An 18498-nucleotide genomic window follows, 5' to 3' on the forward strand; every position below is an offset into this window, starting at 1 on the left:
TTAATTGTCATAGCAAAAGCTATTCTGATGGTAAACTGTTAATGTTTTAATACGAATGGCATTATCAAGATCTCCTTTGTTGTCTAATGTTATCCGCAGAAGATGAACTACATTACCTGTCTTGGACACATCCTTCTTTCAACAGTAATTCGGCCGGTGGAAGACCAGACAGTGTTAATGGTTGTAGATATTCTATGGGATATTATAAGTTGATGTTTTCATCTTCCGCACCATCACCACCAACTGTTTCAGCACAGTCTATTGATACGCATTTAACCAATTTGCCGTGTAACCGTTCAACATTTTTTGCATTAATTCGTTTGACTTCATCATTTCTCGGTGCTAGGATTGCCCGTGTACTCATTTCTTCTGTTGATAACCCTTTGTGATGGAATTCTTCAATAAGGTTTGGACATAATACGTCTTCTTTAATTGGGAACTTAAAGTGAGGAAAACGTTAAAATGTATAAGAGCTGAGAGTGCAGGAAGTGTTTCTGACAAAAGCATTCACATGAATGAGAGGTGAGGTCTTGTTTGAAAATGTTGGAGAGGAGGACGTGACTTGAAAAAAATCTCTCTTCCAAAAAGTCTCGTCGCATCGAAGGATTTTTTTTATATAATAGAGAGATGTACACCTTTCAGGGAGCCCACATCTATACAGGTAGAAGGAGTCAAAAGACAGGAAACAACCCTAGGTGGGGTGCCACATTGAATTCTTTGATTAAAGATAATTGTACTTGTATATTTAGCAAGAGGGGGGAAAAACACAAAGTAGTGCTAAACAATCTGCAAGGTGGAACCTGGGAAATGCAGTTCAGGATTGCAGAGTTATAGTGTCTACGCCAGCAGCATCAAGTGAAAGGTGGGAACCAGTCTCTAGATGGGGCACTGGTCCATCACTCTTACAGGGGCAACTGGGAATTGTCTAAGCTGCACGCACATGGATGAGGAAGGAGAAGACAATACCAGGAGAAGTGAGGAACAGCAAAAAATTAAGCAAACAACACATAGAGAGTGAGTGAGCCAGGGCTTGAACCCAATCTTCTGGAGCCGCCTTCTGGGAGAGCTGACCTGTCACCATTGTTTGATGGATTAGCCCCAGCAGAGCTCTTCTGTGGACAAGAGTAGAAAAATATAAACTTCAGGAAACATTCAAAGAGTTTAGAGAGAAACTAATCAGTCCAGTCAATTGGTGGACAAGAGGTTCAGAACACTGGGCTGTTTGAACGTCTCCGTGTACCTCAGCCTAAAAGGTAGATAACCATAACACGTATCAACCTAAAGAGAATTAGGTAAACAACAAAAGCTTTGGTCTAAATGAACTGAGAACTTGCTTGGAGACATTCTGGAAATCCTACAGGCAACTAATGCAGTTTTTTTAACGGCCAGGTGACATTCAGCCTTCAGGTCAGCATGGACATAGAAAAGAGTGGTGTCACCATTGCTCCCAGTACCTGCAAGCCACCACTTTTCATAGCCCTTCAAGCAGTTTAGAACAAGTTCACAGAATCTTAATGAGTTGAAACTACACAAAGACACAAACCAGGAGAGGATTTGAGCCCAGTGTGCTGGAAACCATGAATGCATTTCTAAACACCAGTTAAAATTAAGGGGAAGTGCATTTAAGATGGAAGCCAGCTTCTTCACGTCAAGGATAGTGAGAATATGAAAGAAATTACTGATGAGCTGAAGCAGAAACCTTACAACTTTCATAAACATAAGGAAACTTATTGATCTTGATGATCGGAATGGTCTCATCTCATTTCCATCCATCCATTTTCCAACCCGCTGAATCTGAACACAGGGTCACGGGGGTCTGCTGGAGCCAATCCCAGCCAACACAGGGCACAAGGCAGGAATCCAATCCCAGGCAGGGTGCCAACCCACCACAGGACACACACAAACACACCCACACACCAAGCACACACTAGGGCCAATTTAGAATCGCCAATCCACCTAACCTGCATGTCTTTGGACTGAGGGAGGAAACCCACGCAGACACGGGGAGAACATGCAAACTCCACGCAGGGAGGACCCGGGAAGCGAACCCAGGTCTCTCATCTCATTTCTCCAACTTAAATTTAAAGAATGATCATCAAGGCTGTCATGAATTTAACACACTGGTCTTACTAGACTTCAATCCTAAAAGGTTCCTGTACCCAAGTAGATTACTTCTAGTTCTGATTCATGGTTTCTAACTGCAGCATTGACTCTTGCTGGCTCAGGATTGTAACAGTAGTGGACTTCCAGGGTCACCATGTCTCAAGAATCACATGACCATCGGATGATACTTCTCTAATTCCACTTACAGAAAGTCAGAAGCGTCCATCCATCTGTGATGAAAAACTTGATGAAACATTTGAGTATCTGTGAGTCTAAAAAGACCACAGGGTCTCCATAACCACCAGTCGAAAAGAGAAAGGGGGAACACCTCTGCTCAATGAAGCGCTGAAATCAAAAGTGAGAAATACCACATTAGACTGAATGACCCAGTGTGCGTGTGCTCTATATGTCCCGTTTTCAGCCTTTTGCCCAGTGCCAGTGGCCCCCACAACCCTGAAATGGATTGAGAAAGTTCTAGAAACGACTTACTGAACTCAGTCTTATTGTGGGCTACAGTCATCAAATATGCTTGAAAGTTACATCATGCGTGCATTTTCTAAACTGTTAAAAGTATTGGATCAACTCTCTCTTCAGAAGCTAAGTCTCCCAGGGCCCTGTGGGGGTCTTAATCCAGCCTTGAGACCAAGTTATTTTAATTTAGTGTTATGTAGAGTCTGAGCGGGGCGGCACAGTGGCACAGTGGTAGCGCTGCTGCCTCGCAGTTAGGAGACCTGGGTTCGCTTCCCGGGTCCTCCCTGAGTGGAGTTTGCATGTTCTCCCCGTGTCTATGTGGGTTTCCTCCGGGTGCTCCGGTTTCCTCCCACAGTCCAAAGACATGCAGGTTAGGTGGATTGGCGATTCTAAATTGGCCCTGGTGTGTGGGTGGGTTTGTGTGTGTCCTGTGGTGGGTTGGCACCCTGCCTGGGATTGGATTCCTGCCTTGTGCCCTGTGTTGGCTGGGATTGGCTCCAGCAGACCCCCGTGACCCTGTGTTCGGATTCAGCGGAAGGATGGATAGAGTCTGAGCCACTGAACAGCATTGGATTCAAGGCAGGTATCAGCGAAGGAAGGAGGAATTGCAGGGCAGTGTGGCCAGTTTCTGCAGTTTGGTGAATTGTCCTCAGAGTGGATGTCTGCGCTTTGCTTGACTTGGGAATCCTGTGGATTCTGTGGCTAGTGCGCATGCTCGAAGTTATGACTAAGAGCGTCAGACACGAGTGTAAGAACTGCTGTACCAGGCAGCCACTTTAATTAAAGAAACTCTGAATTCATCATTGGAAGTTTGCATCTGAAGTGTCGTCTGTAAATGTGACACTTGATGGCTGAAGCTTTACGTCCGCCATACAGACGAGGACGCCAATCAAAAACCAGCACAAGCTAGGACCCACCCCCTCAACTTTGACAAGTGACAGTTTCCATTTTGGGTTTTACTTCATGTTGGTTGAACAAAATAAATGAAAAAATATTAAAATAAATACTTAAGAAGTTAGCAACAAAAATATATTTCGAGAACAACATAATTATTTATGTTTACATACCATGTTGTTTTTATGTATTTATGATCATGTTTCACAGTACTTTTGTTTATTTGCGTATGTATTTTGTCTGATTTATTTTTCCATAGAAAGCAGATCGACCCGTGTGCTCCCAAATAATTCCCGTCATTTTTTTAGAACCTCGCATTAAAAAAAAGCTTGTGTACAATTTTGTTCTAAATATTTTGCACATGTTGCATTTCTCAAAGTGATTTTTAAAAATGTGCCTTACCTAGAGCTTTCAAACAAACTGCGTTTCCACCAATCCCATGTTAGCGCTTGGGCAGCCAGGTAGCAATCCACTACTTTCAGAGCGCAATGCAGAGGCGCAGGAGGCGACAAGGGGCTGGCGCGTTCTTTTTATTTATTCACTTGTTCTGAACTTCAAACCCCCGACAGGCACCTGCGGCAGATTAAAGGCAGGATCAACAGATGTTTGAGCAAAGACGCGGGGGCGGCCAACAGGTGTGGGAGGATGGAAGGAGCAGCTGTGGCGTGTTTGTGTTCACCGAGGTAACTGGTCCTCATACATGAGTGGATTCGGTGTCCTGACAAAAAAAAAAATACTCCAGAAGCGCTTTGTATTTTTTAATTTGCTGAAGTTGCCTTCTCACAATGTCCAATAAGAGATCCGTGCCGTGTTTGCCGGTTGCGAACAGAGGCAGACCGCGAAGACTTGCTAAGCATGCCGGCAAGGCGTTCCTTACTTGATGCCTTCATTATTTACTTGGCCTTAGACTTGATGGTTAGAGCTGGAACTGCTGAAGTAAAGCCGCAGCTATTTGAATTGGCTCTGAGGGGAATGTATTTATTGATACGGCCTTCATTATTTATAATGCGTTTATTTAGAAAAACAATATGTTAATATTATTAATCGACGACCTTTGCAAGCAATTTCGCCGGACGTGTCTGCAGCCGCCAGAGCAGCTGACCAAATAATCCAATGTCTATTATTTTAAATCCTGAATAAATAAAACAAAATCTACATAGGATATTTCTGCCAGTGATCAACTGTAAAGTAGACAGAGTTCGAAGCACATTACATACAGCATTTTATGTAATTCGCCCATCAATTTTTTCAGTCCGCTGTACCTATAGCACAGTTTCTTATAATGTTTATTTATGTATGTATGTATCCATTTATTTATGTGGCACCGCACGCAACATGAAATAAGCCCTAAAGTTAAAACTGTCACTGGCCTCCATCGAGTACTGTGTTTTGATTGGTCGACTTTACGTCTCCTTTGGAAGTCACGTGGCTCAAAGTTGCAACTGTGAACGCACCCAGGAATGCCGTGAGAAGAGGCATCTTTCAATCAAGGAAGTAGTTTGCAAGTAAAGTGTCTACTGTGAATGTGGCACTTGATGGCTAAAGGCTGATTGATATCCACTTTAACAACCACTCACCAATCAAAACGCAGTACTTGCTAGAGCCCCTCCCCTCGACGCTGACAAGTGAAATTGATGGTTTTCATTTCAGGGAGTATTTCATGTTGTGCGGGTGTCACTGATAGAAGAACTGCATTAATAAATAGTAAGCAACAAAATCCATTTCATGACACATTTATTGCTACTCATGTTGTCATTATTTAGTCACATTTTACTTTTTTTATTTATTTAATTTTGTCCATAATATTCCTCAATGTAGAGGATATGTCAAAGTATTTTATGACAGTTCACAGTCGTCAATGTGGCTGTCTAAGATTTGGGAGGAAAGTTCTCGGAGCATTGAAAGAACTGACAAACTGCTCAACCAAGTGCGAGTCGGAGAGGAGTTCAAGGGCAGTGTGTCCGCAGCCCTTACAGATGCGACCCCTAATTTACTTTAAAAACGGTAATGAAGATGTAACATTTTCCGAGTGATTGACTGAACGTTTAAAATGGTTAGCTGAGTGTGTTGTACAATGCCTTGTCTATTTAAATAAAGCCAAAGGGTTAAGTAATTAGCATTTATAGTTCTGACCTCCGTTTGTGTTGTTCTGTTTAGCAAAGCAATTTTGTCACTGCTGTCCACGCGGTTTTCTATAGAAGTGCAGTAATGTCGTATTGTTTTAATATTTACGAGGTAATCATAAAGTAGTTACGGGGCGAAAAGAACAAAAACATGTTGACGTCTGCATTCCTGCAGTGAGGCTTTCGCTTTTAATGTGATGTGAAGGGTGAAAGCAGATGCGTTATCTGTTCACTTCTGTCTGACACTGGCTCCAATAGAGAGTGGGTGGTCTCAGGGGTCTTCTAGCAAAAACAACAGGTAAACCCGATGGGCGATATCGATGTGTCCAGGTACGACTGGCATCCTGTTCAAAGTCGGTTCCTACATTGCGTCCGTTGTTAGTGTCGAAAAGAGATTTATAAAATGGATGACGGTGATGAGCAATTTATAGTGTCAACTGATGTCACCTTCACTGCAAGCGATCTGTTAAACATTAAGCAACTCTTCGAAATCAAAGAGCCAAAGTGATTCTTCGAAGCGATGCCACGGGACAATTCGCTGCTCGCTCGCATCCTAGGGGGCCGTAGTCCATGGCTGCAGGTTTTTGCATAATTAGAATGATTAATTAGAACTCATTTATTTCATTGACCTGGGTTCGCTTCCCGGGTCCTCCCTGCGTGGAGTTTGCATGTTCTCCCCGTGTCTGCGTGGGTTTCCTCCCACAGTCCAAAGACATGCTGGTTAGGTGGATTGGCGATTCTAAATTGGCCCTAGTGTGTGCTTGGTGTGTGGGTGTGTTTGAGTGTGTGTCCTGAGGTGGGTTGGCACCCTACCCAGGATTGGTTCCTGCCTTGTGCCCTGTGTTGGCTGGGATTGGCTCCGGCAGACCCCCGTGACCCTGTGTTCGGATTCAGCGGGTAAGACAATGGATGGGTGGATGGATTTATTTCATGGGGGGTCTTAGTTTTAGTTAACTTGCTTTTTAGCATTCCGAATCCTTCATTTCTTATTTTAGTTTTAAACAGTTGCATCTAGGTTTAAACTGTTGCCTGTTTTCTTAACCTGCCATCAGTTAAGGTGCAAATGACAGAGGAGACACCAGCTCTCCAGATAACGTGCTTCCGTTTAAAACTGTTCACATCATGGAGAATGTATGTTAATACACCATTTAGAAATAAATGAGAGAGAAGGAAATAAGGACCGAGAGTTACAAATCTGTCCTTGATACCAAACATAAGGATAATGTCCTCAGAAAACAAAAAGCTCCAGTGTGACGAAGATCATCTTGGAATAATGAAAGCACAAACAAGCCATAGAATTAAATATGAAGTCTCGCTACCGGCAAGGACTGCTTTCTAATTAGGAAACTGGACTGAAAACCTGCAGCCACTGTGACCCTCCAAGACTGTAACTGAGGACCCTTGTCATAGGACATTTTTGTTTCCCAAAAAAAAAAATATCCATGTGAAAGATCTAGAAAGAACCTTTTCTTTAGATCTGTGCCAGATTTCATATAACCATGACTGGTAATAGATTTGTGAAATACTAAAGGTTCCTGATGTTAAAAGGGTAGATACAAGAACATCGGTTTTGTTGATCTGTCATATCCCGCTAGTAGCCTACTCTAAAGACTTCTGTTTTGTCCATACATTAAGAACATTTTCAAAGCCCTAAGAATTCTTCCAAGAATGATTTTTTTATGTCAAGCAATGGATTTATGAAGAACCCCACAACTCAGTAAGGGGCCACCTTTATTTTTAAGAGCGTAGACAGCTGGTGTCTGACCAAATGCTGAAAACAGAAAAGCAAACCACCTTCTATTGTTGACGGATCAGCGAATATGTGCGCTTGTGGCGCATGCGAGCAGTGTGGCCATTGAGTAGGAGTTAATATAATGCTTATACATTCCGTGGAGATAAGACTTATAGTATTTAATTTGTGTGATGTGTTAATATAGGAATGAATACAGGATTTGTACATAAAATGCAGCTTCTAGAACACACGTAGGGCTCAAAAAGCAATCTGAGACTCTGAAGGAATGCAGGAATCGTCCACTTACTTATAATGCTAATAATAATAATTCATTTTATAGTACCTTATGGTTCTTTACTAGTTTTTGTGCTTTCTTTTGTTTGACAAAACAACCTTTCGCTGTGAGAAAGATTTAGAAGAAGAAAAAAAAAACTGAAATCTTTAATGTTTGGTATAGGCTTCCTAGCAGGACACAGATCATGAAAACCTGAACTGAGCAGATGTTGTATTTAGAGTCCTTTTAAAATGTGGAGCCATTGATATTTAATAATAATAATAATAATAATACATTTTATTTATATAGCGCCTTTCCCACGCTCAAGGCGCTTAAATCTGTTCCCATTTATTCAGTTACTGACTGTATGGAGCCTGTTACAGATCTAAATTAATAACGGATCATGCATGGAGCCTTCATGTGAGATAGCTAATTCCTTGTTGACTGCTAATGTCAGTAAACGATAGCATTTTCAGTGCAAGATAATACCAAATTGCATTTCTTCCTATCCTTAGATAAATAAGACCTACTTAATGGGATATTGAGTGTAGACTGATGGACAAATATAGCAAATTCCTCGAATTAAACTCATAAAAATGAAGGTGTTAAGTGTTTCTTCAGAACGACGCCAAAGAGACCCATCCACTTCAAGGAGGGTCCAAAAAAGAACCTTTCATTTATTTAGATCTTAACAGGCTTCATACACGGTAACTGCATAATTTTGTGAAATTCCCAGTGGGTTCCCGATTTTTAAAGGGACTCTTGCTGCATACACTAACACAGGCCAAGTTCAGGTTTCCCTAATCTGTTAGTGTCCTGCTAGGTATTTTATTATACATCAAAGATTTCAGTGTTGTTGTTTTTTTTCTGGACGTTTTTCAATAAAGAACCAACTTTATACGCAAAGATCCCTTCTCAGACTGAAAGTGTTTGGTCGAGCAGTGAGGAACCACACAACCCTGTAAAGAACCCTAAAGTGCCTTCATAAAACAGTAACGGCATTTGAACCGACAACCTTCCAGATATCAGCGCAATTCCTTAGATACAAAGTGCCTCGCAAATAAATAACATAGGCTGCTCATTGTCTTTGGAATTCATTTTATATAAAATCTCCGGGTTGATCATTTTAATATAAACGATCCACTTGTGATTTGTTAAATTAGCTCTGATAAAGGCATCGGCCAGATATCAATAGCAAACTATGCACTTGTGATGAATAAGGCGTTTTGCGTACATTTATAAGCCCCATAAATAAACGCGATCGTATGATGCACACATCATTTGTTCAGAGAAGTACGTGTCTCAGTTCACCTAATCGGTTGTTTACGTTTATTGAATAGATTCCTGCAGTGATCAACGCTCCCATACCAATGAACTGGACATTATTGAGCAGTGGCGTCGTTGGCGGGGGGGCTTCCGGGGCACAAGCCCCTGATCTCAGGCGTCCACCCTGTGATCAATGACAGCCCTCCTCCGACCTGTCCGATGCACTTAAGCTTCTGCCCCCAGATTGTCGCAAGCCCAGCCCTTGTTCTTCCCGGTTTGCCGACCACCGCGAAAACTCCTAGGGGGAAGGCCGGGTCTTGTTCAGAAAGCGGACGCCACTTGAGACGGCCTTCCCCTCGCCCAAACACTAACCTTAAGGTCAATCAAATACGTCCCTGATGTTAAATCACTATTTTAGCCCTAAGATGATAAGAGAAATGTGAAACCATACTTATATACCTAATCTTAATTATTGTGAAACAACCAAGTGGCGTCCGCTTTCTGAACAAGAGCCGGGAAGGCCAACACCCCATAAGGAAACTAATGAGCTGCATATAGCGACGCCCCCGCTGCTGAGCCCACTGGAAGCTTTCGGGGGTTTAATCTTCACCTGACTATGTTATCAAACGAAAGTTAATTAGAGTTGTACCACAAAACACACTGCATTCCGCCTCCCACCTAACGATTCATTTTCTGATCGTTTACTGCAGGTTTTCAAAGTGGCGGGGGTCCATATGTTCTTAAAAAAGTCACATTTTAAAGATTGTCTTTCAATGATCTCACGTATTTTTAAAAATAAGTATAACTGAAAAGTGTTCTCCAGTTGTTGCATCAATAGTCCAAATATACCGATACCTGAGCAGCTCTCGGGTGATGGGTGAGAAAATACAAACAAACAAACAAATAAAGGAAAAGTGACCCTTAGCATTAAACGACGAGGCTGAAGTTGGCTATACTTATTGGCACTGAATGCGTGTCACCGGCTTCTCTCCAGCTCCTCCGCTCCGCTCCTGCTGTAAGACTTCTTGCCAAAGTCGACGACGGCCGGAATGTGGGCGTCAAAACAGACGGATTTTTATTTTTGCGAAAAAGAGCATCTTAACAGGTGAGTGGTGTTCTTCACTCACGTGTGTGTGTGGGTCTGCTTTGCCAGCTTTACATTTTTAATTTTGGTAAATGCTTTTACTGTACCGTCATTTTCATAACGGGCATTGTGATGCTGAAAGAAAGACGAATATGAACAAGTATGAATAATACATTTTCAATTTTGTGTATACTTAATATTAATATTAATGGATATTAATCAACAGTGGTAAGTGTTTGTTTCGGACAGAGTTACCAAGGTTCAGGAACCTTCCGCCTTCCTTACAAAAATAAGGAGAACGCAGAAGCTGGACAGCTGACTCACCCTACACATTGTGTGGTAGAAATGAAATTATTAATTAAACAAAGAAACGCATCCTCTACTAGGACAAGTTTAATAAAACATCTTTGAGTCCGAAACCATTGCGTTGTTAATTATCTCTTCAGCAAATGTGTGAAGAGGGAGAATTCATCGTCACAAGCAGCCGGTTTTACCAACTGATCAAATAAGGGCGGCCAGAGGTCCGCTTGATAAAAACGGAATTTGCATAGCAGCGCTGAATTAACGCTGACACAATATGCTCTGATGAGTTAACAGACATGAGGTGCCTCATCATAGAGTATAAAAGTCTTTCTCCATTATATCCTTGATCTTTAATATCTCTTGAATTCAGTTCTTATTCTGTACCTGCCGACTAGCAAGACTTACTAGCAGGGCCGATTTAGACTTGATAAGGCCCTAAGCTATTTGAGACATGGGGCCCTTTATAAGTCCAGATATTCTATGTAAGTGCCAAATATGATTTGTTTTGGGGGCCCTAAGCTATAGCTTGTGTAGCTTACACGTAAATCCCGCACTGCTTACTATAGGTGCGTGAAAGAAAATTTCATCAGCCATAGTTCTTGAACCATCTCCCTGGAACATTCACTTGACCATTTCAGCATGTCATTTCTAAAATAAATGCTTATATATTTCACTGGACACTGCAAACCAAAATACTAAACTACTGTTACCCTTTAATATGGAAGGTATACCAAAACACTTTATGTACCCCTAAATGTCTCCTAAGTCTGATCTGTTTTCCACAATTGGCAGAGTTAACTTACTTTTTTTTTTTTGACCTGAATGTAACTTGAGGGCGGCACGGTGGCGCAGTGGTAGCGCTGCTGCCTCGCAGTTAGGAGACCCGGGTTTGCTTTCCGGGTCCTCCCTGCATGGAGTTTGCATGTTCTCCTCGTGTCTGCATGGGTTTCCTCCCACAATCCAAAGACATGCAGGTTAGGTGGATTGGCGATTCTAAATTGGCCAGTTTGTGTGTGTCCTGCGGTGGGTTGGCACCCTGCTCAGGATTGGTTCCTGCCTTGTTGGCTGGGATTGGCTCCAGCAGACCCCCATGACCCTGTATTTGGATTCAGCGGGTTAGAAAATGGATGAATGTAACTTGTGAATACTTCATTTTATCAGATTTCATATGTTTAAATTAAAGGAATAAAAATTTTAGGCTTTTCATTTTTTTATTCCATATCAAGCCACAATGCTGGTACTGCATTAAATTAATAATAAACTAAAAAGCATTTGTCTATAAGAAAACTAAAAGACATGCATCCATACACTACCTACCACAAATCACTTGTTAAAATCCAAAAAATGCAATATTTGGAATTAAGGAAATGAAGAAACATCACCTTTAGTTGTATATAAGAGTTTTAAGGCTGTACATATTGTGGTATTTTCTAACATTCACTTCCTGTGTGGGGGCGTTTGTCAAGAAAAAAGGTTGCGAACCCCTGGCCTAGTGACATATCACACAACAATCAATCACATGTATCAAGAGTCCGCTGTAATTTACTGTAATTAACAGCTCTTCTGCACTGTAAACAATGTGTTGGATTCACTCAACACATTATGGCAACATATTACAAGCAACATTATTGAGTAACTTTATCTACTTGTATATTTAAGTAATGTCAGTGTTATAGTGTGTGTGTGTGTGAGCGTGTTTCCCTGCAAAACACCGTCGTTTTGTCCAGGGATTGTTCCAGTCTTGCGCCCTATGCTTGCTGAGGTGGGCTCCAGTTTCACGCGACCGACCCTCCTCACGATTAAACACGTTTAGAAAATGGTATGTAAAATGTACTCATTTAAAATATGTTAAAAATAACTATCCAAAATCAAGCAGTAGGACTACTATTAGAAGTAACCAGGAATCCAACATCATGCTCTACTGCACGGCATTAGATTATACTAGGGGGGTTTGACTACAAGGCAGAACGTTTTGGGTGGACTGGTTCTGCTTTATAAAGAATGGGAGCCCGTGGACTGAGAGCCAATCCCAGCAGTAGGCTATCAGACACGAGGATGTGACCATGGGGGGACTAAGCGCCAGTTCCTCTCAAGGCACGGAAACTAACCTGCCATTCGTTACACCTTCCCTACGTGTGTGAGTTATGTGTCTTTCTATCACAGACGAGATGATTTCGAGAGATCCCCGCGCTTCAGTTCTAACTGTCTTAATCCCAAAACATTTTCATCACGGATGCCCCATCGAATAAATATTTGCGCATATTTTTGTCCCATTAAAGATTAATGACTTGCTACAACTTCTTTAAGCATTCCATTTGTAATAAATCGGCACGGTTTATTGTGTCTGGCTGCGTGTCCCTTCTGTTCGTTTTGATGGAGTTAATTAGCCCAGCGGGGAGGGGCGCGGCATTGGGGGGGTAGTTATGGCTCTAGGAGAAAATGAAATTTGGGTGACAAGTTGACAAGCTGTCAACAACGCTGGTCTGATGATGAGAAGAAAGAAAGAAAGAAAGCTCAGACAGGCAGGCAGGCGCTTTAATGAGCGGAGCGTTGGACTAATCTCCTCCCCTTCGCTCTCTCTCTCTCTCTCTCTCTCTCTCTCACTCACTCTCTGTGTGTCCAGAGAGCGCAGCGCAGAGCACCACAGTTCCCATTTGGGTTTGTGATAAGCACGCGGTTAACATGGCTCTGCGGACAGCTGCGCTGATGCAGGCTGCGCTAGGCATCCTCCTCGCTACACTCTCAGGTAGGTGAGCCGCCGCTACAGATTTTCAGACCCAGTTTACCGACATGAACTTTCGTGGGAAAGCCGGGGGTTGTGATCGGCACTATATATGTTCATTTGGTCGCTGTGCTTTTATATGAGATTTTAGTTGGCGCTTTGCCGATGCCTCTAGTGTTGCTTTGCGCTGCGGCGAGCATGGCTCTGTTCACATGCGGTCTGGACTCGGCACTAACCTTAACAGATCTCGTTTCTTTAAGCTTTCACTGCGCTCGGAAACTTTCAGAGGCGATCGCCGTTTGTTTTACATCACAGGGTACAGAGACTGGCGAGCGCGTGCAGTCGACTCCACACCGGACTTTGCGGCTTTTGTAGTGGTGTTCCTCAGTAGCTGTGCCCTCCGCCACGCCTCGGCAACTATACTGGAGACTGCCGGCTGTGCCAATGAAAAGCTTTTTTTTTTCCTGAGCCTTAGAATAAAACAGAGGATTTATTTTAGAGAATAAGGGAACTTTTGATTAGCTGCCGACTTCGTTTTTTTTTCATCTGTTGGAGCGACTTTAGATGTCAAGTGTGCATTGGACCCCAGAGCGGACCTGCTCCTCAGCAAATGGGACAGACGGCCGTCTGTAAATTCGCAAAACAAACTTAATTCGCGTGATGTGTGTCAAAAGGAAGACTTGGATGGAACTGGAATTCAAGTTCCCACGGAGAGGGCGCAAAAGTCAGTTGGTTGGGGGGTTGGCGAACACGAACGAGCCGTTTTATGAGTCACGAGGGGGCAACAGGACCTTCTCTGTGAGTTTGCACGACGGGAAGTACAGCACTGGCTTCTGTTAAGTGGCTCTGAATCTTTTTGGGATTTGGGGAATACCAACCTCTAAACACTGACATATCAGTCCTGGAACTGAAGGACCACCCTAGCTCCAGATGGGGGCTGCAATACGATTATTCACGAGGTAAATGATCCTTTTACAGTCTAGATGAAGGCTGATATCAGAATATAACGGTACTAAATTTAGTTAATTCCTTTTTTTTAATGGAGGCTATCCTGGCAAAATCAGGCACAAGGCAGGAAGAAACCCTGAAATGGGCAGTTTTCCAGTAGATGGTGCATTCGGTTACCAGGTTAATTTTCAACAGAAGTGACATGTAACTGGGATGTGGGCTGTGTAAAACTGTTACACACTGAGTTAACTGGCTACACTAAACTGACCAGGTATGAATAAATGTGAGAACAATTGTTATCATGTGATGGACTGGCAATCTATTCATGGTTGGCACTTGCATTGCCCCCTTTACTGTTGGGACAAGCCATAGCTCCATCCATCTTAAGATAACAGATAGAGGTCACCCTGATTGGTCCCCTGGTGAATTTTACAATCTGAAATTAGAGATCAAATCATAAATTATTGTTTAGTTTGGTCCCTGCAAACCTTCAGGTGAGAAGTTCAACTCAGATTTATATCAAAATAAGGACCAGCTTTTTGGTGACTGGTTCTGAGATGGGTTGGGATGGACTCTGCTGTTCTTCTAATAGACCTGGTACTAAACTGAGATTGAGGTCTTACTGATGATCCAATGGGTACATTTCATAAGGTGAAGAGCTGAGTGGGAAGTGGGCATGGAACCCTTCTACAGATGTGCAGTAACTTGAAACTGAGTCTTGGCAAATAATTCCAGCATGTAAAACCTGCTATTTGACATGAGCTGGTGAGGTCTTGCTGAATATTTCTTGACGTTAAGAGCTTAGGCTGGGATCTCTTTGATCCTGGGGAGTACAATTCCCCAGTCTGCTTTCATCATCTGTGTCACAAAGGGCTATAAAGTTAGGCAGGCAGCACTGACTTGCTGTTAAGAGCCAGGATTTTAGGTTACAAGATCTCAGGTTTCCCTTGTGATAGTCGGGCGCCTGTCCAGTGGTTGTTCCTGCCTTGAGTCCTATGCTTGCTGGGATGGGTCAGGCTTCCCTACAACCCTGTTCAGGATAAAGCTGGTTTGTAAAATGGATGGGTGGATGGATGGATCTCAGATTTGCCCGTCTTGACTTACATTTTGACCCTGAGGAGTTTAGATATCTCACCTGCTGTCAGAGAACAAGCCACCTTGGACCACCAGAAAAAAGCTCATTTTAAGAGTTGATTCCAGTCAATAAATGGTGTGGTGTCACTTAAGGCCTAAAGAAGAAAAATTAACATATCAGTTTCTAATTCTCAATGTGATTATCTGGAGATTTAGAAGGAAATGGAGGGCCGATAATTGACAAAGCCTTCAGCTGCAGCTGGGGCAAGTTGGTAAAACCATAGGAAAAAGTTCCTCTTTTGTGGGCAGAAGCTTAAGTGAATGTTTGTTTAAGACGTGTTATAATTGGAGCACTCTGTTCAGGCCCACCACAGACAATCAGTCAGTCAGTCATTTCCTAACCCGCTCAGTCCTGAACAGGGTCATGGGGGTCTGCTGGAGCCTATCCCAGGATGCATAGGGCTCAAGGCAGGAACAAACCCTGACATGGGTGTCAGTCCATTGTAAGGCAAACACACACACACCCTAACCACACACTAGGGCCAGTTTAGTATCACCAATCCACCTGATCTACATGTCTTTGGCCTGTGGGAGAACACCAGAGAACTGAGAGGGAACCCTGAAGACTTGGGGCGAACATGGAAACTCCACGCATGGAGGGATCAGGGCATGAACCGTGAACTCCTAACTGCGAGGCAGCAGCGTTACTACTGTGCCACTGTGCCACCCATTACAGGCAATCACAACTGTTAAAAGTCCCACTGCCAGGTGCTTGGATCAGAGGTCTGGAACTTCAGGGTGAACCCTTAGGGTCCTAAGGTCACCATTGCCTCCAAATCGCTAGCCTGGGAAAGAGTGATGGATAAACTGGCGTCTCACCAGACACTGCATTCTAATTATTCAAAATGTACAAAATAAAATTAAAGACGGGTTCCCTGTGTGGAGTTTGCTTGTTCTCCCTTTGTCACCGTGGGTGTTCTCTGGGCGCACCAGTTTCCTCTCACAGTCCAAAGACATGCGGGTTATGTGGACTACATTGGTCCCTTATGTGTGTGTGTGTGTGTGTGTTAAGCTGGTAATGGATAAACTCCAGCTTCCCTGTGACCTTGTCCTGGATAAGTGAACATATGGATGGATGGATGGACAAGCATCCTCTGTCCTGACCTTGTAAGTTACCTTGGAGAGCGGTGTCAGCCTTGCATACAATAATATCAGGGCACACTCATTCACACTCGGCCAATTTACAGACACCTACTAACCAAATATGAACATTTCATTCATTCATTTTTCAAACCTTGTTAACTGGATCATTTCCCAGGCAATTCCTAAACATGGACGAGCTGCAAGTCGATTACCTTTGATTTTTTTATTTAAATAAATAAATATGTCTATTATTAATGAGTCAGTCAGTCATCATCCAACCCGTTATATCCTAACACAGGGTCATAGGGGTCTGCTGGAGACAATCCCAGCCAACACAGGGCACAAGGCAGGAACAAATCCCCGGGCAGGCTGCCAGCCCACCGCAGGACACACACACACACACACACCAAGCACACAGTAGGGACAATTTAGGATTGCCAATGCGCCTAACATGCATGCCTTTGGACTGTGGAAGGAAACTGGAGCGCCCAGAGAACACCTATGGTGACAAAGGGAGAACATGAAAACTTCACGCAGGGAGGACGCAGGAAGCAAACCCAGGTGTCCTTAGTGTGAGGCAGCAGTGCTACCACTGCGCCACCGTGCTGCCCCACATCTTTTATTAATATTTCTGTAAAGCACCATAGCAGTACTGAGAGCAAAGCAGCAACCAGCTCTGTATGGGACATCAGCCCATTATGATTAGCACCTAAGCACACATACTGGCAAATTCACAGTCACAAGTCAGCCGTAAAAAATATGGCAGAAAAACTATAAACATGGCAACATTTGAACTCTGGTCTTTGGATCAACTAGAGAACAGGGCTAACCCTGTGCCACCCCGCCATCCATTACTCTCAGCGATGCCCGAGGTTTGCGAGTCTTCCTGGGGTGGACAGGTGTAACATGTGGCTGTGGACTCAGACGCTTTTCCCTTCCTGTCACCTCCTGGCAGCTCAAGAGTGAGCTGTGAAGTGACTGATGTTGGAATGAAGTACCTCTAGTCAGGTGGGCCATTATAAACCCACCTCTTCATCCCCGCACAGCAGCCCATCCTTATCAAGCAGTCAGGATCCGCTTGGCTAGCAGCCAGTGGAAAGAAGCCAGTGTGAGAATTACGGGCTGGGTGGGAGTTTAGGGATCACAGGAGCGCACACCACGAAACTGACAACGCAGTTCTTAGAGTCCATGGTGTTGGCACAGGAACGCACTTCACGGTTTTGTTTTGCTTTGCCTTACAAGGAGATTCCCAAAGAAGCGCCTTATGCCTCCTTCGAGTCTGGTCACAAGCCCCTTCCCTGCTTGATTTCTTGGAGCGGTTCAGGGCCGATAGTCGCTCCTGGTGTGTGACATGGAAACGTACCACCTGGCCTGGTGGGAGGGATGGAGTGCCAGAGTAGCGGCTGAGCTCTTCACTGCTGTGCTTTAAAGATGGAACTCTGAGTTTTGTCTGTGCTCTGCCTGTCCACAACGCTGTCAGAGACCTCAGAGGCCTGCAAATGTGCAGCTATAAATCTGCCACTGCAAACAGGAGGCTGTGAGGCAGTGGTCCTGAGACCCTTGGAAATTGGCATCTGAGACCTTTAAAGATGGGCTCAGTGGACCATAAAAGTAGTAGACACTGTCGGCTGATTCTTTATTGAGGACTGGTTAATGAGCCCGGAGACTCAGTGAACCTCAGAACCTCAATCAGTGGAGCGTGAGATGTGCCCTCTAGGATATTTGGGCAACTCAAAATGCAGAATTGGTGAAACTGAAGAGGTTCAGGTGTTAGAATCTGTGGACTTTAAGGATGCAGTCTGTGACCCTTAAAGCCCCCTGGATTTTGGCAGTGCACATTCACTTGAAATGGTGTGGGCAGTGAAGTCTGAAATCCTCAGTAGCTGCCATCAGAGATAAGCAGAACTATATGGTCCTCCAACAGTGATATCTGTTCCTCTCAAGACCCCTGGACGTCCGCTCCTTAGACTGACAAGTAAGGGTGAGGCCCATGAAATCGAAGACCCTCAGACACTGGCTTCACGCGTTTTTAAAGGGAAGGTCATGGTCTCTGCCATCTGGCCCCTCTAATCATGACATTCTCAGACTTTGGCATCTATGATTTGTAAGGGTGTGATCAGTGAGCTTGAAGACCCTCAAGACACAGGCATGTAAGTCTTGTAAGGGTGTGACCAGTGAGCCTGAAGACCCTCAAACTTAGGCATGCAAGTCTTGTAAGGGTGTGACCAGCGAGCTTGAAGACCCTCAGACATACAGTAGGCATGCAAGTCTTGTAAGGGTGAGACCAGTCCTGTCCAAGACCCTCAGACCCAGTCATTAAAGACTTTTGACAGGGTGCCAGAGCTAATAGGATTCTGCTAT

General features: G+C 43.7%; 1 protein-coding gene across 2 annotated transcripts in view; it reads left to right on the forward strand.

Annotated features, from left to right (window-relative positions):
• The first annotated feature begins 12871 nt into the window (after window positions 1–12871).
• The window catches only part of LOC120535975 (cell surface glycoprotein MUC18-like), a 74905-nt gene continuing 69278 nt past the window's right edge, over window positions 12872–18498 (forward strand). For both annotated transcript variants that reach the window (XM_039764226.1, XM_039764227.1), the window contains exon 1: window positions 12872–12996. In XM_039764226.1, the coding sequence (XP_039620160.1) occupies window positions 12933–12996 (64 nt within the window). In that variant the 5' untranslated portion in view covers window positions 12872–12932. The remainder of the gene's footprint in view (window positions 12997–18498) is intronic.

This window comes from Polypterus senegalus, chromosome 9 (assembly GCF_016835505.1).
Source record: "Polypterus senegalus isolate Bchr_013 chromosome 9, ASM1683550v1, whole genome shotgun sequence".
Lineage (NCBI taxonomy): Eukaryota > Metazoa > Chordata > Cladistia > Polypteriformes > Polypteridae > Polypterus > Polypterus senegalus.